Here is a 26,311-nt window from a genome sequence, read left to right as displayed (position 1 = left end):
GTTTATGATTTTGTTTTGTTCTATTTAAAATAACAAAAACTGAAACAAAATTTTATATTCATATTTTTGGTATGCAGAATGATGCCGTGAACACTATTGCCAAAGCGGCTACTACAAAGCGGCTGCGTGTTATTCGAATGGTACAGTGATCGGGTTTTGCCGTGTGTTACGTGGGTCGTACTTTAGTTTTTACAATTTAAAAAAAAACCTCAAATATGCCTCCCAAGAAGAAAGCACCAGAGCCAAGTAAAAAGACCGAAATGAAGAAAAAAGAGAAAGTAATCGAGGTAAGATCACGCCCAGTCGTACGCGCCGAACATCAATGCAAGGACACTTCGGCTACAACACCTTTTCGCGGATTTATTAAGTAAATTGCTGGTTGACATAAAAGTGTTCATTATAGCTGCATTTGTTATGTAATTATTCCGCCATTATGCCGTGAAGGTTTCTCTCTAAAATATTCTAATATCATCTGAGGGTAATCAGACGTTCCATTCAGACCTGTACGACCACTGTCAGGGATCAGTCCTTGCACAACGTGGTGTTCCTTGCCGATCGTATTACGCGGTTGTTCATTTTGACATGAAGGCTCACGACACTCATTGCATACAAGCAATTTCTCGAAATGGATTGTTCAAATCAAAATGAGGCATTAAATAGATTTCTTTTACAAAAACGCTTAATATGGCAACAATGATTTGATTGAAGCATGTTCACACGCTGTGGCTCTAGCGTACAGTCCATCTGGGTCCATCTGTTATGAGTGGGGCTGTGCGATTTGGCATTATTAACCGTATGAAGTACGGTGAATTGCCATTTTTTGCTATTAGTGTGGTCACAAAAATGTTAAAGTCGCGTATACCTAACTGTAATTAACGGCTTTACCGCGATACCAGCTGTGGAGGGAAAAATTAAAAGACTTGGTGGGATAGAGATGACAATTGCCGGGCACAGCAGCTACACGAAAGTACGACTTGCGCAGCGAAGCACCCGGCCCAATAAGGAAGTTTATTTTGCAAAAGCTCGATATACGTATTTTGTTTCATGACTGTTTTGTACAAAACGTAGAAGTTCCTGGGTGTTTAAAACTTCTTATATTTGTCACAAAACACGTCTTTCAATGCGAAATATTGCGTCTGTTACAATTTGTGCCTGCATAAATGCTTCACTGAGTGTGCTAGTTCTTCGTTGTTTTTTTTCTCAACACCTCAAGAACACAGCCAAGGTATTTGTAAATAAAAGTTTAGCAGAAAAGACAACATCACTATGAACATATATGTGTATGTATATGCCTTACGCACTATATTTGCACGTCTACAAGTTGAACTTAATCCTATCAGAAAAGGGGGAAAAAATCTATTCACAGGCAGACTCGCATATAGTCCGGTTCCTGTTTGTACAGTCAAGGATGTGGAAAAAGGGTTCAACTTAAAAATGTGTCAGTTCAGTGTAGTTCATATGATAGAAGATAACAGTTGTGTCATGCCTGTTGTTTTTAAAAAGGTAATGCATTTATTTGCACCCAGAAATCCCCTTGAAAATCTTGTGTAAAAGCGTGCGTATACCTAGAACTGGGTCACCGTAGACACTCTGTAGATCAAACACTGAGCACCACCCCTCACAGGTGGCTCTTCCCAACATGTGCTGCTGCTTTGAAGGTAATCCAAAGCCAAGGAAGCAGGGTGTGCGTGTAACTGGCAGTGTGTAAAGAAAACAAAAGAAATTGCTTTGTTGTTGGCTGCAGAAGCTTCAATGGTTTTCCTGACTTTGCCGAAATCCTTTCCTTAATCATCGAGAAGGCCTGCTTTCTGGAACTGTTCAATATTTCCCAGCCAGGCTACTTTTTAAAAAGCTCTTCTGTACCTTTACTGTACCCAGGCGGCACTGGCAAGTAGCATTTTTTTGTGTGGCCCTAGACAGCTGAATTTAGCTGCAGACAGCGGACAGCATTTCCTAGCAAGGCTCAAGTCTCTCCATCCCTTCATGCCATCAAAATTGCGCTGGTGCCAACAACATAGCGATGTGCTTCTGCGGCCAGGTGCTAATGAGAATTTTAAGCAAGCGTCCATTTAATGTTCATTGTTCAGCATTTATTGCTGTAATGTTTTTTTTTTCTTTTAATTTTCCATAGTATTGAAATAACCAGCTGATAATTAACGTTATTCCTTAGAAGTCAATTTGCAAAATTTTGTATATCATATTGCCATTATATCAGACTGTTTGTCAGTCATATTAGCAAATAGTCTGTTACTGTTCCCAGTTACTGTTTCCAACTACACAGTGTATTTGCTTCGTTATTTATGTAGGTTGATTTAGTAGCCTGGCTTGTATTTTCCATAAAAAAAAAGGTGTTCGCAATTTAATAAAAACATTGATGTGAAACAAGTTGCAGTTTATTTTAAAAAAATAGAGTTCTGCAAAAAATGTAGTGTTTTACTTATACTTGATTGTGGCCACACGATTTTGCCATCTGTCACATCATATAGTTTAAATACATATAAAACAGCAAGTTTTGTCAGCTAGAAAAACTATCTACATTTTATAAGCTGAAGTGTATTGATCATAATCTCAGAAATAGCTGCAATATGCAGTTGACGACCGATTTCTTATACACCTAATTTTTCAGACATGCTTGATTATTCACTTCTTCCCAGCACCAGGACATTCAACTTTTGGGGGGAACGTTTACTTTTTCGGACTGCCTGATTCTTGGACATTTGCGCGGTCCCTTAAGGGTCTGAATAATCGGTCGTCGACTGTATTTTTTAATAAAACATAGTGCAGCTGGTGAACTTTGCTGCACATGTGCTGACAGGCCCCAAATCCACCGTAAGAACTCTGACCACTTCACGTGATTTTGTTAACAACTTTAGGACTCTGTGCTTAAAATTTCAAGGTCACACACAAGGACTCATAATCTGGCCTAGCCAGGCTCGTTTGAAATCTGATAGATAACTCTTGTGAAAATGAATTGTGCAAAGTGGCGATTATGTTGTAAGAGTTCATGCTACATCTCACTTTTTCTCTCCTTGTTTTCTAACAGGACAAAACATTTGGCCTCAAAAACAAAAAGGGAGCGAAAACACAGAAATTTATCCAGCAGGTTCAGCACCAGGTCAAGTTTGGCAATCAACCTGCCAAAAAGGTATTTGTAGAATGGGCTTTTTTCTCAATGAATTCTTTCTAAATTTGATCATATCTTTTTGGTAGCCTTACTTTCTTCCACTTCCAAACTTTAAAGTTGCCCTTGTTACTGTCTCACGCCTGTTGGTAAGCAAAAAATAATTGAAGGGTATTTTATCCTGACCAAAGTATAGTTTCCATTCAGCAGCTAGCATTTTCAAGGGAAAATGTATGGCATGAATGAAAAGTACACAGATTGGTTAAGTAGAATGTACCCACCCAAGCTGGAACTGCAGTAGAGAGCTCTTTGCCTGTTCGTTGACTTTGTTGCTGGCCATTATGACAGGCCAGTGGGATCCTTGTCAGCTTTAGACTGCTCAATGAACGTGTGCTGATGACCTGCATGGAATGTTTTGTTATTCCTTGCTTTTTCTTTTTCTGCAATGGTAGGTGTTAATGAGGGACCTGTTTGTTCTTCATTGTGATGAGCATCCGCGGTGGCCAAATGGTGGACTTGCCCTGCTGCAAAGCTTGTGCGCACTACTTTGTTTACATGATGGCTGCATTTCTAACGGAGGTGAACAAAGAATCATATCCAGTCAAAATTGTTTTGGAGCCCCCAATTGCAGCATGCTTCTTCGTATGTTAAATTTTCTTTCACTCACCAAAATGTAGAGTTGAATTTTAGGAATTGTTTGTTTGGCCTCAGTTCGTTCAATTTTAATCGATTAATGAGGACCACTTTATTAATCATATCGGGGTCTAAAGCTATGTATTTTGAATTGATTTTGGGCTCAAGTCGACCAACGTTCAGCAGTCAAGCATGGATCGAGTTCTTGAGAACAAATTGTGTGTGTGCGCGTGCGCGCATTCCAGTGCGTGCACTCGCCAGCCAGGATTACTGGAGGTGCTGGATTGTATTCTGGGATTGTTAGAATGATAACCAGGGTTGTGGTGCTCTAAATAATTGGTGCCTTGGGCAAGTGAGGATGGCCTGCAGGTGGAAATATTAGCAACCTCTCTGTTGTGCAGGTGGAAGCACAGGCAACGACTGTAAAGAAAAAAGGTGAAACGGAGGACCTAAATCAGCTTCTTTTCAGGCCTGTTCAAAAGGTAGAGAAAGGTACGTACCCACAGTCACTGACCTGAATGTATGCCCCGCCACGCTACAATGAAAGTTGTACACTTTGCTCTGGTTGCTCGTTGCATACCTAATTTTGTTGCAAGTTTTGGTGTACCGAAAAACTGGTGTTGAGTTCTACCAATGCAGTCTTATTTTTGCTATGCTATAAATTATCAGAAAGGGCTTGTGGCTGATTGAGGTGCTTTACATTTAACCGTACGCTTAAAATTCAGCTGCAACCAAAAAAGGCTTCAATATTGTCACCTTGTCGTCACGAACTTGACTGTTCTTGTTTGATCAACAATGCTGTCGATCCAATTTCAGCCTTCTCGAAAATAGAGCATTCTGAGGTAAATGCAGGTAGAGCAAACACCACGGCATTCCATTCGCCAACGCTGCACTGTGCGCATCTTTGTTCTCTGCTTCTTTGACGTTGGTGTTTTCTTCTAGTTGATTGCGGAGCACAAGTTCGCTCCAATAAACCTTATACACTGAAGGAACCCTACGTTGTTCTTTGCGGCATGATAATATCATTCTAAAAATGTCTGTTAAAGGGAACTCAACCCCTGAAGTGCCAGGACTGTCTTGTAGTGGGACCAATGGTTTTAAATGACTGTTGCCAGTGCACCTCTAGCTTAAACACAAATGAATGAGTAAGAAATAAAAAGAAGCAGCAGAAAGGGCTGTAAGCCATTTGTAAGCCATTTTCATGTTGCAAGCCAGTTGAGTAAGTTTGTCTAACTTGTTGCTTGAGGTTGAGGGCTAAGTTCCAGCTTGTGGAAAATTTTGGAACCAGTAATTCCGTGGGGCTGGCCCACCCCCCATCTTTCCCCCTAAAACTTAAATGGCTTAAAGTTAAAATAATTGCTACAGCTTGCAGTAAATGCTATGGGTCGAATTGCATTCTTAAAACCTTTTCTTATTCTCTGTGCAGAGTGACTTTGCCAAATTAAGGCAGCTACTTTCTTGTCTTTTTGCAGGTGCTGATCCGAAGTCAGTGCTGTGTGCGTTCTTTAAGCAGGGAACTTGTGGTAAGGGTGACAAGTGCAAGTTTTCTCACGACCTCACTATTGAAAGGAAAGCAGAGAAGAGGGACATATACACCGATGTCCGAGACCAGGGTATGTTGTTCTCTAATGACGCATGAGTGCTTTTTTTTTTTTTTTTACACTGTGTGCTAACTGCTAAAGGGGTAGCATACTTTGTTGCTTCAAACTTTTGTAAGCTAACGTAATTGTAGATTGAACTCAATAGATCCACAAACAGGTGATGTGTAAGTAATGTGAGAGTTTCTATCTGTTTGATGCTTTCTTTTTTCTTTTGTGACTAGCTGCAGTTATCTTGGTCTTTAGGAAACCTCGTACCAGAAACTGGTAGCTATGCTTTCCTGACATTTTTTTTTTTTAGCCTTTTGAGATCATTTGTCATCATTTGTTCTTAATAGCCAGTGTTGAGAGGTACTTCTAGGAATGGTCACTTTTTTCCTATTTTCCAGACACCATGGACACCTGGGACGAAGCCAAGCTGGCGGAGGTTGTGGAAAAGAAGCATGGAGAAGCCGAGAGGCGTATGCCAAAGACTGACATTGTACGAGGGCTGCTTGTATTCTGAAGTATTTCCTTCTTTCTATCCAAACCTCCCTTTTTTTGTTCAGGAAAAGATCAAATTGCCATCGTACGATTACGTTTCTTTGAGAGCGAGTGAGCTCAGGACAAGGTGGGCTTCTCAAAGAGGCGTTGAGTCATCATCTTGTGCAGGTGTACTGTAGATTGTTTTACTTGTTATGCCTTTTTTGTTCAGGTTGTGGCTAGTTGGGAGGAAGCAAGGAAGTTTACTTTGGGCACAAAAATACTAAATTTCTTCTCATTTTTATGTCTCCTAAGTTTAAAGTAAGATCATTATCCACTAAAATAAAACTACAGTTAATGCATTACTCTTGTATGACCTTATGAAGAAATGAGCTTGTCGTTGTGAATGTGCATGGTCAACTGTGAATGGTATTATTACTGCTGTGAAGTTCTGCAAGCTTGAATACGGTGTGTGATATGAGGCACATATACTTGCTTGCAGGACGCAATGTGAAAACCTGCATGCATGCAGCGTCAGTGCAGGCAAATTGCGGAGGACAAACTCTTATGATGCACATTTCAGTAACATTGGGAGATGCGAAGAAACAAAACAACTGCAACTAGCGAGCGCCATCTGTCAGACAAAGCTTGCTTCAAAATCGCTATTTCTCTACGGTGCAAATATTGTCATTAGTTTCACCCTATATTGTGGTCTTTCATTCGTTCACCATCACCACATTTTGGTTTCGCGCGTGTTTATGATTTAGTGAGGTGGTTCCAGCACCAGAAAGGCTATTTTTCCGGCATCGAAAGATTTGAAATTAAATAAGGTTCTGTTTAAATACCGAGGTTGAATGCTATGCTAATGTTAATAAGAGTCATTAAAGAGGGGTCAGCGGAGGTAAAAAATTGATAATAAATAAATAAAGGTATTCAGTAAAAGGAAAGTTTTACTCTATGTGCCGTCTTCCTGTCGTTTAGTCTGTGCCACAGCATGGCTTTGTAGCTAACCTATCCTATGTCTTGAAATTTTGGAACAAATTTCTTAAATGTTGAGAATCAGAATTGCAAGCAGTACCTCAGCTGATGTTTAAATTAAGCTTAATAAGAAAGATCCTTGAGCGGGATGACAGATTCACTAGCTTGATGGGCACATAGAGCATGTTCAAGCAACTGTCAACCGAGTGGTTGAAGCCCAGAGAAGTGCAAGAAAACGCAGCACTTGAGATATTCGCACTGGGCAATGTTAGCTGTATGAAACAAGTTTCATGGGCATGAGAGTTGTATTCTTTGTGGCTAGGGTTTGCTTGTGAATGGAGGACCGATGAGAACGGATAATTGCTGAGGGTGGTGAGAAATATGCAGTATGTCATACATGGAGGGCAAAATGCCTTTGAGATTAAAAAGGCTTGCTTGTGCTTATTGCCCTCTGAATAAGCACACATGCTACATATGGCTTTCTTATCAGCTACATGTGCAACTATGGGCAAGAACAAGAGAGCCACTGAAGCAGTTCCCAGCCACAATCATAAACTGAAAATGCAAATATGGTGTGAAGGGTTCGTGGTAAGTAGATTATTCAGAGCCAAGGTAACTTCATTTTTAGGTAAACTACTTACTTTTCCACTTGTGTTTATGGGCCATCAAAGCAGGAAACAGAACATTTTTGAGCAGAGGTTTTGAAAAGTTCTCTTGAGTCTACATATGCTCACGAGAGCTTTTCAGACGCAGCCCCCGTTTTATGTATACATGTGTGCGCGTGCGTGCGGGCGTGTGTTGTATGATGTTATCTGAGTGTTGCATTGGTGCGTCAGTGTAGAACAGGTGTGCATTCTCTTTGAGCGTTGCCTACTAAAAGAGAAGGCACCCTCAGATGCACATACTGCAAAGCTGGTCTCGTAAACACTGATTTTTCTTAACTGTTTAACTCGTGTGCTGCACAGGGCATTTAGTTTGTATAGATTGCATTTAGAAGAGAAAAATCTTAGCAACCGCTGCAGAGACGGTGCCGTGGTCTCCAGTGACAATAAAATTCACATCCGAAGCATCCTGACCTGTCTCGGTGGCAATTTTTTGGCACTGAGACATCTTTTGGCTCAAAATGCTCTTATATAGAACTCACTTTTGGCTTATATTCAGCCTCTGGTCCCGTCATCTGTGAGGGTGTGGGCCATCAGAGTGTTCTGTTTGTTAAACATTATGCACGTGAGGTTTTGCGTTATCGAAGCTGCCTTCAGCTCCATCGTGACCTCCTTTGTGGAGTACGCTTTTCTTCATTACGCACCTGCTCACTGTGACGCCCTCCTCCCAAGTGCAGCGGTTGCTGCTACACATGCAACTGAAGCTGGGCCTGCAGCAGTAATTGTGATATGGTGCAGCAGTGCCGGTGGAGCAGTCCTTCCCCAAAAGGCAGACGTTGAAGAAAACACAGACATGCCTTGTGGAACTACATGATAATGCTATGAAGTTTCAGTGTAATAATTCATTGTGTCGTTACTTTATCCGTAGTTGCTGTGTCTGAAAAAACACAAGTTTAGCTCATTTATTTAGACTGCCAAGGAGCAGCACAAGTGCAAAATTGCTTTAAAAAAATAATTGAACACTGATGTACACAGCATTCTTTGCACATTGTTGCTGCTCGTGCAGTTGTCACCCCTTGTGATGTTTGTGGCCTTTGCTGCTGCTGCAGATCTGCAAGCACTTTCTGGATGCCTTGGAGCAGAACAAGTACGGCTGGTTCTGGGAGTGCCCCAATGGAGGACAGAAGTGCCATTACCGGCATGCGGTGCCCCCAGGGTTTGTACTAAAGAAGAACAAGAAGAACCTGGATGAGGTCAAGTCTGCAGAGGAGACCCTGACCATCGAAGACCTCATAGAAACCGAGGTGGGCGCTCCTGTTGGGTTTCGGCGGAATGTTCGCGCTTGTTTCCTTGAGGCGCCACGTGTTTCGCAACTTTGCCTGCGATACCAGCAAAATGGGGCCTGGGGTTTCGTCTGTATGCCAGACACAAGAAGGAGCTGGTACGATGGCTTGGGGCAACGCAAGTATGGCTTGCTGATTTGATGACTGTGGTATTTACTTACTTATTTATAAAACCAGTTCAGCATCTGTAATGCATTTGTGTTCTCTTGCTCGAGCAGTGGAACTTAAAGATGATTGTTCTTCAGAACTGTGCCTGATGTCCCTGGATTTTAGTCTTCCAAGCACTTAAATGGAATAGGGTTCCTTCACCAGTGCGCTTGACCTAATTCAGTTAATTTTAGTACAGGATCTGTTACTCCTCCAAGGGGTCTAATTATTTTGTATCCCTTCCACTCCACGATGGCAGACCTCATGGCCCTGGTGTATAGCTTGGTGCATAAAACGGAAAACTGAAAATTGGCTTAATTACAACTTGTCAAAGGAATTGTGTGTTGGAAAATTCGACATGCACTTTTTTGTAACTAACCGATTGCGTAGACCTTTTTTATAAGGCGCCGTAATAATTCTGCATAAGAGTACCACTGTCTAAACTAATTCACTATTGCAAATTGTGCTTTCGTTCACAAAATTCATCACATCTGTGCGCAAGCTATGAGACCACTTAAAATGGCCACAAATAAGCTTGCCAAATTTACTATCACACTGCACTTGTTTTTTCGACAAGCTGCCTAGTAGTGCTCTTTTATTCTGATCTTTTCACAAATGGTTCATTGGTTGACTTCCTGACTGTGAGGTGCATGATCGGTTTTGGTGGCACTAAATGGGTGGTAGAGGGTAAGCAATCTGTACAACATGCACAAACTTTGAAGAAAGGCAAGCAGTCAGTGTATCATGTCAGTTGTACTGACGGCATTGCACATCTTTAAAATTTCAGCTTTTCCTTCTGTGCATAACACATTGCAAATCAATGTGATTCCCATAGCAAGTGGAAAATCGAACCAGTTTGTAAGAATGAAATGTCAAGCCTTGTCATAATAACAGGGTTTACAAACTGCTGTCTTCCCTTCTTTAATGCATGTATTATTCGACCAGTGAGCATAACCGAGGGGGAACTTTCAGAGACTGAAAAAATAAAAGAAAAATGATTTCGATAATTTATAAACCGAAGTAAAAGAAAAACGGAAGTAGCATGTAAATGACACGTGCTTACAGGGTTTTATTCATAGTCACTGGGAACTTCCACACTCAACTCTGTAACAGGGGTATTGTGACAGTGATCGATAGGGAAGTATCCTGGAATATCCATAGTAGTCTAAATCGTCTGAAGCATTTTACTATGTAGCTAAAAAAGGAAGATATTCTTTCTATGTAAGCACTGAAGGACACACCACCACGCATTGTATTAGGTTCGAAATTGTTCATTCTGTCGTTGCTTTTCACTGTGGTAGTGGTAGTCGTAGTCATATCCATCTATATCGTCGCCTTCCTCTTGCAGAACTGGTGGGCTTGGATCGTTGTGTCCGCAGGCTTTCACATTTCCCCCAAAGTGGAACACGTCAGCATGTGCTAGAACTGGCGGCAACCGGCCTCGCGAACTGGGGGTCTGTAGCGCAAGCTGTCTTGTGCTCCCCCCTTGAGGCGCGGACACACAGAAATTGCTTTCTTGATATTTTTTGCAAGCTCCACGTGCAAGCCTGGATGACACCAGGCATTCCTCGCGAGGCGTGTGCGGTAAACATCGGGGGTAACTATGACCCGAGGTTTTCTGATGACGCCGCACACATTACAGCCAGCAACAACAGCTCTGCGATTGATAAAAAAAGCTCTGCGTGGTGCCTAGTGGCAAAGGTGAAGGAAGCACAGCAGTTGAGGACAAAAGTTTTTGATTGATTATGCAGTAATTTGCTTGTGTCCACAATGAAATTGATAAGCAAGAAAAGCAAAATATAATTGATACCTAATCAACCCGAACAAAAAATGGGGCACATTTCAACCCAGGTAGGCTGGTCAGAGGGAGCCAGTTTGTCCCTAACTCCATAAATAACGGAGTCAGTACCACTTCTTTTTTTCCAAGCTGGAGTATGATCTGTGCAGCGTCTGATTTGTGGTGAATGTCGAAATAATTTTGATATGCGAAAATAGCACTCTATTTAGATGTCCTTTATGATAAACAAAGTTGATTTGCTTATACAACGTTCACTGCTCTCTGAAAGGTAAAATTTTACAACGCTCAGCTTAGCATCATTCAGTGCCAGATTCGTGCATGTTAACAGCATCAGGGACAGTCTTGTATGAGTTATTGGGAGGAAAAAAACGTAACACAGAAGCCTAAAGTTGTTGCATTTCATCCACAGTACCTGGGCCATATCCTGACATTTCTAACTTGTCAGCAGGGCCAAGATAAATAGTATGGTAGGGGTGGGAACCACCCGTCATCATTTTCTGTGTCATTACTACAGATGAGCGAATACCCAATTTGAGGCTTTGAATCAAAAATGAGTAGTAAAAAGTTACTTCAAATACGAATGATAAAAACTGACCGTGAACTGAATAGAATGTTTCCGAATATACTATATGTGTTGTATATAGCTTCTAAAACACGGCTTGAAAAAAACAAGGGCCCACTTGCTCGAACAAACGTGCTTATTGGCAGCCTCATTCACAGTCTAGTCTTATTCACGGACTTCAATAGGTCTGCGAATAAGATTCGGACTAGTGCGCTTTCTCAAAAGCCCACAGGTTAGGTTAGAAAGCAGTCTTGTTGAAGTCTATAGGGACAGCAGGTACCTAGACGGGAGGGGTCTCTAGGAAAAAGTGGGGAGTGCGCAGCAAAACTACTTGTTGCCGCTGCTGGCGTAGGGCAAACGTTTAATTTGAACCATGACCGGATAAATTCAAGAAACGTTGACCATCAGGAGCGTATTGCGTATTTGGACCCTGTCACTAATATATTACATGACCTGCCATCCTTGGTAGGCCACCTCACGCGACCGGGCCGCTGGGCCTCGGTCGCCCGGCCGCGTAAACGAAGTCATAAACAAAGATCGTCTGCTACAAAGTGTGGGCCTGAGAAACCCACTAAGCTGGCGCAAAAAACACCCACGTTGTCTTACGTTGTCACAACATGAGTCGTGCTTTTCGCCTCGCCGTGAATTAGACAGGTGCGAATTAGCTTCAGGTTCACCATCAAGGGCTTAGATGCAACGAGCAGTCCAGTGGCTCACGCTGCCGGTAACGGTGACACGATCGCAATAACCCGCTTACTAGCCAGTAGCTCGCTTGCCGGGGGCTGCAGTTGTAACCAATCGCGCTGTAGAATATAGCCGAATGTTCATATCATTCATGGTTTTATGCACAGAACATCCCTATTGCTCAAGCAGAATGTGAAATCGAAGTACAAGCCCAAACACTCAAGCTTCGAAACCACCATTTTGAAGGGACTGGTGGAAAGACGCGAAGTCTGTGCAGCTTCTTTTTGAAAACGCGATTTTATTTAATGCTCACGGACAGAGGTATTGCAGGCTATTAACATTTTGCTGTTGTGTATAGTTTTGTTGTCACGTTGCAGTTCTATTATGAACGCCTATTTGTTGTTTCTTAGTTAATTAATGGGCATGATTTTATTAAAAAATACATTTTTTTGGTCACTTTCATGTCACCTTTTCGTAGCCACTGCACCAGCAACCGACATAGCAGATGATCCCACATTCAGACCACACGCTCGACCGCCCAATGTCTGCTCAGGACAAATATCGGGCCGCAGAGAGTCATTCCTGTCCATTTTTGTTTGACCAACAAATTTAAAACATTTGAAACTTCAAATGGTGAGACTGTGGTGTGAATTGAATCGAATATTTGTGAAGTGTTCAAAGTTCTATGTATTTGCACACCTGCAGTTATGACTACAGTTGAACCCCTTTATAAGAGACACGTACGGGGGAGCAGTTTCTGTCTCTTATAAGAGATGTCTCTTATAAGCAGGGTACTATGTTTTCACTAACTGATCAACCCATGGTTCTATGTGGGCACCGTATGACTAAAATAAGCTCAAAAGAACGCTACAGCATGTTTCAAAAGATTCATTCTAATTAATGTTTGGCCCAAGAATTTATGAAACTTTGTTTGCTTCATGACTGTATTTACACTATTTTTTTATAACTGATTCTACGAGCTTTTTTTCCTTTCCTTGTTTGTGGAAGATGAATCGTAGATGTTGAGTTCACAAGCCTGATGAATAGCCAGAGCGTACAGCTTCCACTGTGTGCTCAGGCTATTCATTACGCTTGCAGGACTCAACATCTGCAGCGCTTCTTGATTGGGAGCTACGCTAGTGGGGGAGCCCGCATGTGCGATCGCGCTCCATTCAATGGATGGGAGTAAGCTTCAACTACTTCTGTCAGTTCAATTTCCATTGGCAGGGCTTCTCATCATCATTTCATAGCTGACTGAACAATTGTGTATTTGCTAAGTTATAATAAATAGCGACTGCAGGCGTCTATTGTCCACCTGTGTTTCCACAATGGAAGCAACTGCAATTAGTCACTGGTGGCACTGGATCTGAAGTTAAAATGTCTGTTACAAGCGAGATTATTGATTAAACTTCAAGGATGACTTGTCCCTTATAACCAATCTTCTACATCCGATGTCTGTTATAAAAGAGGTCGATTTAATGGGGAAGATAGGGCAGCCAACCATGTGGGTAAATTGTGTCTCTTATACTCATTTGTCTCTTACATCAGTGTCTCTTATAACGAGGTTCAACTGTAGTACCCTGTGTAGGGGAATTAATCCTGAATTTTCAGTAGCCTCGTATATTTGTCACTTCCCTCCTTTGCCCGCTGTACAGCTCATTGAGCAGCTTTTTTATTTTCTGTGGCACTCCCCCACCTGGATGCAGAGAGCCAAGCTAGGTGGCAATCTGGCCCGCATCACTCTGGAGACCTTCCTTGCATGGAAGAAAGCCAAGATCCGAGAAAAGCAGGACAGCGAACAGAAGGAGCGAGACCGCAAGCGAGACGAGTTCAAGGCTGGCCGCAGCATTGGGGCAAGTGTCATTAGCAGGCTTGCCACTGTGCCAAGCACAACTTTTTTTATGGCAGTGTGCACGGGCTGGTGCAATCGTAACTTTGTTTATTTTAACTCACAGTGGGAGCTTGCTGTATGGATATAATTGTATGCTCATATTTTTCTCGCTTGTATTATTGAAGTAGGTAATATCAAACATTCTGAGTCACGGTGATAAGTTCATAGCAGTGTCCTTGATCTGTGTGACTGTCTCTGTTCTGCTATGAATCACATGAAGTCTGATTGCCTTCTACAAACTGCTCATTTGGCTTAATCAACTCTGTTTGAATTTTTTGAGGATTTGTGTTTTAGACATGTCATAACTAGTGGCCATTCCAATGCTTTTCTGGAATAAATCATGCTTGCTAATGAAGCTGTACTACTGCACTTGCTACTGTCCAGTGCACATCTTTAGTAGCGGACTAGACATGCATGTGCATTATCAGTTCTATATTGTCCTGTCTAAAGCAGAATGCTTTCTGAACAGATGAGTTGGAGCGTTTACAAGTTTTGGTTCTTGCGGAATTGCATGGTCGGCCACTAATGTAGCGGGAGGCGTCTACCCAGATCGGTGCTCAGTAATGCACATCTTACAGTTGTTCCTTCTCCCAATGACTGTGCTTATTCATTGAGCACAGCCTGAGTGATCCCTGATCCCTGCGAATGCCACGTTGTTTGTGCAGCTGAGTGGCAGAGACATGTTCACGTTTCGGCCGGAGTTGGCAGACGAGGATGGCCAGGACGAGGAAGGCGAAGAGGCGTACGACCTGTCTCGGTTTGAAGGTGAAGAAGATGGCACACAGGTGAGACAGATCTCTCTCTCAAGTCTCCTCAATTTGTCATTTTTAACTGCCCAAGAGCAGCTCCATATAGCAGGCTTCACTGCAACGCGCCTCGAGTCCCAGGTGTAGCTTCGGCACACAAAAGCATTTGTGTGTGTGTGATGTGCTTGGACGGGATAGCCACAACTGGGCAGTTTAGATGCAAACTCAGTGACGTCTTGAAGAAATAGGGAGTTTGGAATCTGTGATCAATCCTAGAAAAACGTTGCAGGGGGTTTCAGCATGTAACTATTTCATGCTGCATGATGGCATGGCTGTAAACCTTGTTCTTCCTTTGGGTGACAAAAGTGGCTAGAATTGACAACTTGAGCTCACTTGAATTGTGGGGACCACATGGGTCCTCTTGCCGGCCGCACAGCGCCATTAGGGCGAACTGACCGGCGCCGCAGACTCAGGGATGCCGCCTCCACAGCACAGCTGCACGAGCGTGCGCGCCCTCATGACCGCAGGCCTTACGTGGAGCGCCAGAATGTAATGGTCACAGCTGTAAATGGACCGTATTACCTGGCTAGCAAGCTAAAACACTAGAACCAAGGACACCATCCCCACTGCGGCATCGTGGCGGCGCCTCTGGGGGTTTGTTCGACTCACCGGGAGGTGCTAAGGGTGCGTTTGGAGCCACGCGATGTCGACAAACCACACTTTATTGCTCGGTCATAATATGGAACGCACACTGGACAGGCTGTCCCGAGCTTAAGCAGGAAACAGAGTCTCCATGAACTCGTTAAGCCGTCTGTGGCCGCCGACTCAGTTCGTCTCCTGAGGGGAGACTCGCCTCGTCTGGGGGTCGAGGAGCATCAGCTCCTTTCTCTAACCCGCGCAGTTCTAGACCTCCGCAGAAAAGCCCTAAGCAGAGCAATCCCGCTTTCCGACGCAACCTCGGTTGGAGAGAAGGGTCTCCAGAGGAGAAGGGTGCCGGCAGGGAAGCTGGCTGTTAGGGGGCCAATGTTTTGTGCGCCGTGACAGCCGATTGGATAGCACGTGCTGTGCGTTCGCGAGGGCACACACGCACTTGTGGCTTTGCCTCTCAGGCGGCATCTGCGAGTTGGCGGCGCCTGGCAGTTAGCCTTGATGGCGCTGCGCGTCCGGCATGGGGACCCACGTGGTCCCCTCAGAACCCTTAGGGCATGTTGAGAAAACAGCACACATGATTTCTTTGTTACTGTTTTGGCTTCAAGAACTGCCATACTGTTGCAAGAGCCACTGAAGAAATTGCGCAGCATTTGTATCACTCGTAAAACTGGTCTTTGTGTTTGCCTCTGGTTTATGTTGATTTCCATGATGTTATTGCTCTGCAACATCATCCTCATAAAATAATGCTATCTTTACTTGAAGCACTACGAGTTCCAGCTGCAGTCCCGCAAAGCTATTTCAATATTCAGTTTATTTGGTTGGCAAGGGCCAGCCATGCAAATTGGACTTCCAGCATCACAAACTGAGTGAGGGAAAATAGCTGCTCTGTTTTCCTCGTGACATAATTTACTTGCTTGATGTTCACATTAAAATTGGCGCGAGTGTTATTCTTACAAAACTATTTTAATTGGGGTAAAGTTGTATGTTGTTTCAAGGCTCCTTTAAAACCAACTTCAGCTCTTCAAATCTTGTTCTTGTAAACTGCCACTTAAACAAGTATACAGGGCGTTACAGGGAAGACTAAGTAATTTTTAAGAGCATCAAGTAATGACGCAAAAAATGGGGGCGGCTCTCCAGTAGTCTTGGAAGGTTTGAGTGCAACTCTGTGTGCTTGCTTTTGTTCCCAGGTTGTAAGGGAGATCACCCTGGAAAACTTGATAGCCGAGTCTATGCAAGAGGGAGATGTGGCAGCTGCAGCCGCTCCACCCACAGGTATTGTCATTGGCCTGATTCAGCCGTTGAGTTCTTGCAGTGCCACTTGAAGAACGAAACAGTATTTGCTGTGTACGTGCTCACCTTATTAAGCTGGAATCAAGTGTGCAGCATCATCTCCAAATCGCCTTTCCAGCCATAGCCAGTTATAATTGCTTTGAGCTTTTATAGTCCATTCAGCAGTAAAATTTTAGCAGGGTTTTTTAACAGCAAAAAAAAAATTGACTTCTGCTGTCCTGACTATAAGAGCACCAAAAAATGTACTTGCATTGTCCAAAGTTTCATTCTTAAGCAAGAAAAGAAAATGGAGTTGCTTTCATTGAACCTTGCAGAAATAAATGAGTGATCAGAAGCGGGCAGAAGGAAAAAAAAAATTACCATCATTTCCTGCGTTGAATTTGAGATTAGCACGGGAGCGGGGGGCTGACCTTAGTGATTGCTAGTTGTTTTTAAAGGTAATTATGCATATACGAATTAGCCAAGACATTCAAACAGCACACAGTTTGAGAGTTGTTCCACCAGTGAATGCAGTGGTTGTGTGAGAGTTGTGGACGTGCCCATAGTTGGTACTGGTTCAGCATGGCCGAGTGATGATGTGGGTAGGCTTGGCAAGGCCAAGCAAGGCATCAGCATGCTTGTCTGCTTTCCACTTTTCTGCAAGGGGAGGGTTGGTAGAGTCGCATTGTTTCCGCTGCTGTTTCTGCTCCTTTTACTCAGGTGCAATCTACGCAGGATGCAGGTGCTTGCGATGCCAAACGTGAAGTTGCATGTTGTCACCAAATGTTTAAAAGGAAACTACAGTAATCCCTCGTTATAACGAAGTCAGCGGGACGGCGAAAAATTTCGTTATAAGTGGTATTTTGATATAAGCGACCACCCGAAAAAAGCTAACGCAGTTGAGCTTTAATTGCACCACAAGTGCAAGGAATCAAAACACAATGTCTTCAGTGAAGCAAAGCTTTATTCAAGTGCAAAAAAGGCAGTGAGATTTGGCCATTTCAAGTTCTTGCGGGGCGCGAACCACCCCTGCTCGAATTTGACCAAGCATTGCATGAAGCTGTGGTCGCCGCCCATAAAAGTGGCAGTGGCTATGGCCAATTTACAGCGGGGCGTGTGAGCAAAACGGAACGCTACGCGAGTGTTGCGCTAAAAAGCGCTGCAAATGCCGTGGCTCGAGTCTGAGGTGGTGTTTGTTGCTCTCAAAAAACGATTAATTGCTCATTCTGGATGCACAGCGAAATTTTGACAACTGAACGGTTTTGCACTATAAGCTTTGCATAATCTTTGGTTGTTATTTAATTTTCCCCCGAGGTGTGCACCAGTGAAGTTTGCAAATGAGTTTTTCGGCGCCCTGTTCTCGACGAAACTGCTAATTCTACTGCTCGAATTTCGGTGTTCGCGCAGCGTCGCGTCCAGGCCATTGACCAATGTCTAGGAACTAAATTCAATGACCTTACCACACATTCGGTCCATTTGTCTAAAGTTGGATGGTGCGAATCGAGCATGACCAGCTCAAGAAAATCACTGGGGAAAGACCAGCTTGCGTTGACCCGCTTTGTTGGCAGCCTGACTCGCCGCTGGGTCGCCGCCGCTGGGTCGTTGCTGCTAGGTCATGCCTACGCTTGCCACTTCGCTCTAAGCCGGTCAAGCTCTTCGTGCAATTCGAGTAATGCGGCCTAAAATGCATGCTTTTGGGTTGGGACTAGAATAAATTTCGAATAAAGCGATATTTCGAGTAAAGTGATTTCGTTATAACAAGGGGTTACTGTATTTTTGAATGGGATGTTTTTCTAACGAAAATAATGCATGAAAGTTTAAAGAGAAAAGGCTATGCACCCTAAACTCCAATGCCATAAAGCGATCAGACAATGTTAGCTAACTCCCTTCATTGACCCTTTGAATGCAATTGAATGAAACAAAAAGTTGAATGAGCAAACTCTGATGAAGGTGACAAAAAACTGCAATTTTACACTGCAGTACTTCTTTTAAACATGTCTGTTCTGTGGGCCCTGGCGTGAAATTCATGGCTCTACGAAGAGCTGAATGTCCTTAGCCTACTAGTTAGGTTAGCGACAGCACGTGCAAAATGCACTAAGTGTGTAGCGTCACGTGGACACTGCGACAGGTTTGATTCACTGGCAGTGCTCAGACAGGCTCCATAGTGCAGAAACATATTTGAGGGGTTAATTTAGCCACAGCATTTCCAAGTATTTACTATACAGACAGTGCATGCACGCACACACAAACAGGTGGTGCGGTCTCGAAAGGAGTGGACGTGGGGCTTTCGTGGGGGAGTCGTAACTGTTTTCACAACTCATATCTGTTGGTTATTAGGAACCTGACATTGGTGAGCTTTTTTTGTGCATGTTTGGTCTGTCAAAACTTTCGGTGGTGGGTGTTAGACATGAGATCGTGAGACATTCATTATGGTAAAGCTATGAATGAAAAATCGCACTTTCATGAGAATTTGAAAATGACATGGCCACAAAAGAAGCATTCTGCGCAGTTTTTCTTTATTTTGCATCATTGTCAAATGTTGGTAGTATTTTGCCTTAGTCTTGTGTTCCGGTGTCAAGCCTAAGCCGAAACAATGGAACAGCGTTCAACAGACATGGGTGGTGGGGTCCAACTGCGAGAACAAAGAGCAACGAGGAGATGAAATAGGCATTCTGGAGTGCCCTTCCCGTTTCTCAGCAACTCTGGCGGTTGCGTCTGCTATGCGACAGGGCAACCTTCACCGGTGTGCTTTTCACGAACTACCTTATCTGGCAGACTGGGCTTGTCTGATTCATGTGGTAGCAGTGAAAGGCGCTCTCAAGTACATATTTTATCTCGTCACTGCTTTCCATTCTCGTGGATGGGCCGTGCCACCGGAATCTTGTGGCCGCCACTCTGTCGCTTCAGTTTGGGCTGTCCACGACTGTACAAGCCTTCAGATAGTCTTAGGGCACTCGCAGGAGATCCTGGCAACCTTTACAAACTAGCAGCCTGAACTGGTCGATTGTATTTGTTTTAGTTTATGAAAGTTGGCTGTAAATTTGTTTGGCCTTAGTGCAGAGTTTAATGAATAGAAAAGCAGTAAAAGCAATGCAGATGCAGCAATTCCACCCAAGTGAAGGTGCAATGTATTCATAGTTTGCTATGAAACATGGCATTTTGCTAGGTTACTGGTGTTGGTAAATTATTACTAGGAACAGGGGTCTTCAAGGCAGGGACTTTGAGGAAATAGTTATCTGTGCTGTTACTCAGCGGCGCCGATGGCACCACAAGCCACATTTAAGCAAGGGCACATCGTTATAGGTATTTGTAGGAATTTTTATTTTCTCTGTACTTCATCCCAGGTTAACACCCAGGTAGCATAGCTGTGTTTTGATGAAAGTCTTTTTGGCCTTTCTGTGTATGAATGAGCTAATTTATTTCTCGGAGCAGAGGGCAGCATTGCGATGCACATTGAAAACACAAAACGTGCATTAAAGGGATGCTTGTGTGTTTCCAGGCGAAAGTATGGCTACATCTGTTCCAATTGACGAGAAACTTTTCGAAGACGAGGACCTGGATGACCTTGACGACCTTGAAGAACTTGAAGAGGAGCTTGAAGAACTTGAAATTAAGTGAATTGGCTGGGTGGCTCAACTGCCTCTCAGCATGTTGCAATTTTATTTTTGTGAATAAACAACCCTGGAAGTACACAAGCCAATGGCAGGAAGTTCATCCTCCCATGCTAGCAGTTAGGTTAGTTTATTTGCAGTGCGATCGATAAAATTGTCATCACTGTTATTGGGACAAAGAAATCTTTTGAATACCCCAATCTTGTACTTTGCCTCCATGGCCCCTTCAAGGAATGAGTAAAACGAGACAGGACAAGGCTTACCGCGCTGACGTTGCTGAGCGGTAAGGTATGGTGTGCACTGTGCTTCTCCCCTGTGGCTGTAAGCATGCACACGTGGACTCAACCTGCCGTGCACAGCAATGGTGAGCAGCTGGTGCAGTGTTGGGAGCACAATAGTGGCATGCTTGGACAAACCTGTCTCACTGTTAAACAAAATTTTTTTTGAATTATCTATTGCTTTAGCACACAAAAATAAGTTCGAGAATGGTGAGGGATAAAGAAAGCTACATTTTTTGAGAGCGAAGCTCTTTAACAAATCGTAACTTTTCGTGTCTGCAGTTAAAAATACCAAGAAATAGCCACCTGGCAGTTAACAAAACCAAGAAAACGCCTAGCGCTCGTGTGTGCGTGCCTCGCGATGACTGCCCAAAGTTCCCTGCGCACGTTTGTCTAGCCAAGCATACCCACATAGGAGGATTGGCCAAGACTAGCCAAAACAACAAAACTGCATCGTGGCAACACTTGCTCGGAACGAGAAAGACACGTCATAGCGTACGCCCCTCCAAGTCCAAGGTGGTGTCCAATGATCATCACTTCCAAAAAAAATGAAGGAAGCTCACACTTATAGCAACAGTGATTGAGTAAAGGTCGTTGTGGCAGCGAAGAAGCAAATAGGCTGCAATCCTGGGCTTACACCGTCGTGATGGCCACGTACAGCTTTGCTACATTGAAGTCTTGCACTGTTAGTGTGAACTTCCTTGATTTCTTGCTGAAAATCTTATCGACTTCCTGGGAGCAGGTTCTTACAGCTGTAGTTTGTGGAAAGGTAGCCTGTTTAGGTACTGTTGCACTGTAAAAGGGGAGAAGCAGTAAGAACTAATCTTAATTGAGCTCAAGTGTGAAATAGCTCTAAAAATTTCGTACAGAGGTGAACCAGGGTGTCTAGCGACCGGGAAAACCGGGAAAAGTCAGGGAATTTTGAGTCACAGGGAAAAGTAAGGAAATTGTCAGGGAATTTTTCAATCAAGTAGTACCAGTCAGGGAAAACCACTTCGGGGCCTGCCCACGCAGTTTTAGAATAGGGAAAACCAGTTTTGGAGGCCCCCAAGAAAAGTTACCGAACGCAACTCGTTCGCGCGCGACGAAAGCGTGAACCGCATGAAACGTTATCTGGTTTTTCTGCGAGCGAAAACGCGCCGCGCACGCAGACGCTGCCGCGGAAACCACCCGCACGGTGAGTGCCGAGTGGCAGGCGCCGGCAACATGGCGGCGGTACCGGCCGCGGAGTAGTGCTTTAGCTCCAACGACCGCTTCTAAACGCTCTTTAAAATGCTACTCAAGGCTCAAACGCACTTGCTTGTGCAGGAAAGGAGCCACTGCAGGCACGAAATCGTCGACGCGGCCGTGAAAATACCGCGCACGAATCGCGTGCAGAAACTCACCGTGCGGTTCACGCAGCTCGCAGCTGGGTTTCTGGGCGCACTTGCGCAGAAGGACGATGTGGGTGGTGCCCAAATCGCACGCACAGTGCGCTTTTTTTTTTTTCAGCGAATCTTAAAAGGCAGCGCTTTGTGGGAGCTAATCTTGAAAGAACTTTCTTATGACATCAGGAGCCAGAATTGCATAATCAAAAAGGAACATGACATGGTTTAGTGTGAACCGCATGGGGCGTTTTCTGCTCGCGAAAACGCGCCGCGCACGTCACAGGCGTGCTGACGCTGCCGCGGAACCACCCGCACGCTGCGCGCGGTGCTGCCGGCGGCGGCGGCTTCGACCGCAAAGTGGTGACGGGAGCTCGAGCAACGGCTTCTAAGCGCTCTCTAAAATGCCGCACAAGGCACGCACGAAGTTGCTTGTGAGGTAAAGAAGCTTATAATGTGGGCGAAAACGGTACTATAAAGCATGCGCGCCGCTAGTGAAAGCGCCCATGCAATATCTCTAGCGGAGCCAGCCGGCTGTCTCGAGAGCTTCGAAACTGCCGCCATGAGGCGCGCGGCTCCCCATTGGCGCAAGTCGTCAGGCTCATCCCACTGCCGCGCGCGACGCGTTCTGAGCGAGGCAGAAGCTGCCGCGCGCGCGAATCGGCGACGCGGGCGTCAAAAAATCGCACGCGCCATGGCGACGCGCCCGAATCGCGTGCAACGCACCTTGCGGTTCACGTGACATGTCGAGCCAGGAAAATCACGAAAAAAAGCAAAAGGTGCTCGCTGAAGCGCAACTTGAAGCTTCTATCCTGCAAGATTAAATAAACTCCCTGAAGCCGTAACTGAAGGCAAGCAAACTTCAAACTGAACAAACAAACTGAAGTTAATCAAAGTGCACTTTGAGAATTATGGCACTTGCAACAAATGTGTTTTTCCCGATGATAGAATGTGTTTTCTCTACGCTTATTATGTGCTTCACGGACATTTCCACAGAATGGCGCCTGTTGTATATATGTCAGGGAATTTTTTTTAAATTGGTCATGGAAAATATGGAAAAGTCAGGGAAATTGAATTAGGCAATTTGCTAGACGCCGTGGACCGTGAACAGACATCATCTTGTTTTTTCATTCTTACTGTACAAAGTTGTGCATGTCCCCCAAGGTGATCCTTCCTATTGGTACTGTATTTTTAGTCACCATTTCATGTGCCCTGTCGTGCAGGGGGAGCTTACGGTAAGCCAGTGTGCAGCATGAACTTACAGGCCCTGCATTCAAATAGCCTCCCCATACCAGAGGGTGCAAGGTTCACACTTTGAGAACCGGCCAGCCCCTCATGTGCGGCCACTGTTCATTTCAACCTTTGCGCAGAACCTACAGCCGCTACATGCGTATCAGTCCACTCAATTTGTGGTGTTTAATTAGGCGAATGCCTGATTTTGAAAAATGCACATGAATGTGAGGCTTGGCTGCAGCATGCTCTCAACTCCAATGTCTCATGTGAATAACGGAGCATAGTAAACCCACTACGTACTTTATTCTTCACTGTGAAGAGAGAAGCTTTAACGACATGTTCATGCAACCAGCAATATTTAGGGAGTATCTTGTGTGCTCAGGGTGAACCAAGCTACCTTTGAAACAAAAAAAATGGAGTTTTGAGTTTCGTAAACTGCACCTGGGCTACTAGGTGAACCTATGACCAATTAACCTATGTGCCAGCAGAATGCTTGGCCACTGTGGCAGGTTTGTCTACCACGAAAGGTGCATAATTGAGGGGTTGTTAAACTTGTGTACCCTGCACACACTGAAAAGGACAGGGACACCGCAGTGTAAAAGCAAGTTGGCCTATAAGGGTGTCATGAATACAAATATACCACTCACAGCATCAGTTATTGCTTATAAATGCAGAAAAGCCCAAAAGCCTGAAAGCAGCTGCCGCTGCTTTACACTTTCCAGCACTACATTTTGTTACGTTATAATTCTTGAGAGAGAGAGAAAGAAAATAAATGTTCATTGGATTAGCAAGAGATGGGCTTGGATTGAAGCTTCAAGGCGGCATCCTCAGGCCAGCCAATGCTGGTCATCCAGGCCCATCGCCAGGGCTCTCCCCCAAAGCTCGGTAGTGGAAAAGTGCAGTATGGGGGGAATTCGTGGGCCACCTGTCACATGGCATAGCATTCTGGGTTCTCCTCAAAATCAGCAAATGGGGAGTTTTGGCGGTTGAGACGGTGCAGCTTGGTAGGATGACAGAATGTATTTGTTTCAAGAGTCTGTAAATGTTGTTCATGCTCGCGAGGCAGAGATTTAAGGAGGATGGGGCGGAGCTGGTATCTGATGAGATAGTCTGTAGTGTTGTGCGATGTCCGAGTAAGAGGTCAAGGGTTGGACGCGCTGGGGTTCAGCAACGCTGCTCTCAGTGGGTCCATTCTCGATGATGGCGTCAGCTGCCTCGTTTTCAGGGATGCTATGATGTGCCAGAGCCCGTACAATCTTCAATAATGTAGTGAATTAGGCGAGTTGGAGTATGTTCATCATGGTCAGCGCAGACGAAAACAGGACAAGAAGGGAAAGGACGACACAAGCGCTGTCTAGCAACTGAACTTTTATTAGAAAAACATGCGCTATACAGGCAAAAAAGAATGGGATTAATAAAACGCGCAAAAATCACAAACGGCTCAAAAAACTTATCTCGCGCAACCACTTATGCACCTAAGAAGACAGCCTCATCAGCTGATAGCGAAATTGACGGTTGGCTCACGCATGCATCTCCGCTTTTGATATCCTCATAAGCTTCGGCAATTTCCCTTGTGTGCTGGCTCTTGTTTCGCATTATCACGACTGTCCGATTGAACTGTCCCGCCACTGCAAGGAATGCGACTGTGCTCTGCAGTTCAGTCGGAACAAACACTGAGGCACCAGGGACATTTAGATGCAAAATAGATGTATGTGTGAGAACTTTTGCTCATCGTGTGCTTTTTAAAAAAGACTCAAACTTCAGCCAGCAAACACAAAATAGGATGCCTTAGCTCAGACGGCACGCTTTTAGTTTTGACTTCGTTGAAATGTCTCCGCTTGCGAACAAAAACAGTCAAAATGTGTATGCATGAGGGTGAATGTGAGAGCTTGTCGTGCCTACTTACCATTAACGCATATATACACAACAAAAAATCAGATTATTTGTGCAATCACTTGAAACGAGACATCTGCTTGAAACAACTGCATTTAGTGATTGCGCATGTATTTTCTGCGCGGCTCCCACGTGGCAGCTCCTCCTTGGAAAGTGTTGCCAAGGTCATCAAGCCTTGCCTACAATTCACGGTGGATTAATGACCAACTTTGCCTGGATGCCGCCATAAGAAGGTGATGTCAAAAAACAATCCCTTCCTGGTTGGCTTTCAATCTTCGCAACGAAAGTGAAAGCCAATGAGAACAGTCACTTGGGGAGATGGCGGTAACCAAGTAAAATTGCTCTACGCACTTTGTGACATGTTTTTCAACGCCACACAAAAAAATGTAACCACAGTGAGAAATGCCCACTTAAATTTGTTTCTTGGCAGGCAAGGTATCGTTGGTCATCAAACAAAAGCCAACAACAAAAAATGATTCCACCTTTAGTGTCTCTTGAAAGAGGCCGTGAAGACAAGATACTACTTTGTTTAATTTGGAAGCTTTTGATAACTCAATTACAACCCCAAGAAACGTTTCTTTAACCGAAAAACTGTAATACTGAAAATTTTAAATTTTGTGCTCCACAACATCAGCAGCCGTGTAACGGGAATACTAAAACAGATATATATTAGTATGTTAATTTTGACTCTTGCATCTTGTGTGTATCATAGATGCACCACCATATGAAATGGAACTTTGCGTGTGCGTCGGTCAAATCGAATGCTGATGCTGACAGTTGTCACCTACTTGAGGGGATTTATCAAAGGGGTGCAGAAAATGCTTGGGAGAGAGAAGGCTTGGGAGTGATTAAGACTAAGAGCTCTTCAGCACCCCTAAACTCAAGCATGCAGGTGTTTGTGTGCTATGCTTCCATCAGACATACAGCCTCTGTGTTGAGAATCACTTCTTTCACTGCAGCAAAACGTTGACAGCACCCTGCATCACTGCGGCAAGCATGTTTTGCTTGTATAAAGGTTGGCTTTGGTGCTCTAGAATGACGGAAGTCATGGAAGCGATCCCCTCACAGCATGCACATAAAATGCTGAAATTAGCAGCTTACTTCAAATGTAAAGTACTTATTTTTTCTTTGGCAGTTGACAAGTTTATAATGACATATGAATTAAAAAACACTGTAGTGCATGCCAAAGCAGCGCGAACAAGAAATTTCATCCATCACGAATCGTAGTTAAAACCCTGGTTGCTATTGTGTGTGACACCCTGTATTACAGGGATAGCTGTTAGCCTCTCGTCCGTCGTAAAATTTCGTGTCGTAAACAAAAAACCCAGGCAGGACCCAGCAGTTCTCACCCAAGATGCCGAGCGCATGCGTCAGGCTAATCAGGCATGCAGCATAAAGCTCAGTATTCGTGTAAAGAAAAAACCACAAAAACAAGCATCGAAACATC

At 44.2% G+C, this 26,311-nt stretch overlaps 1 protein-coding gene across 1 annotated transcript; it reads left to right on the top strand.

The window, feature by feature from the left end:
• Positions 1-121: 121 nt before the first annotated feature.
• On the top strand, positions 122-20,185 carry LOC144155292 (zinc finger CCCH domain-containing protein 15). The gene is made up of 10 exons (XM_077686632.1): positions 122-287; positions 3,044-3,145; positions 4,156-4,246; positions 5,227-5,367; positions 5,742-5,833; positions 8,504-8,698; positions 13,635-13,781; positions 14,485-14,604; positions 16,404-16,488; positions 19,985-20,185. The coding sequence occupies exons 1-10, from the start codon at positions 216-218 to the stop codon at positions 20,101-20,103; spliced, it is 1,164 nt and encodes a 387-aa protein (XP_077542758.1). The 5' UTR covers positions 122-215; the 3' UTR covers positions 20,104-20,185.
• The last annotated feature ends 6,126 nt before the right edge of the window (positions 20,186-26,311 follow it).

This window comes from Haemaphysalis longicornis, unplaced genomic scaffold (genome assembly GCF_048455015.1).
Source record: "Haemaphysalis longicornis isolate Haplotype H1 unplaced genomic scaffold, Haemaphysalis longicornis Haplotype H1 scaffold_1, whole genome shotgun sequence".
Lineage (NCBI taxonomy): Eukaryota > Metazoa > Arthropoda > Arachnida > Ixodida > Ixodidae > Haemaphysalis > Haemaphysalis longicornis.
This window is presented reverse-complemented; position numbering and strand designations above follow the sequence as displayed.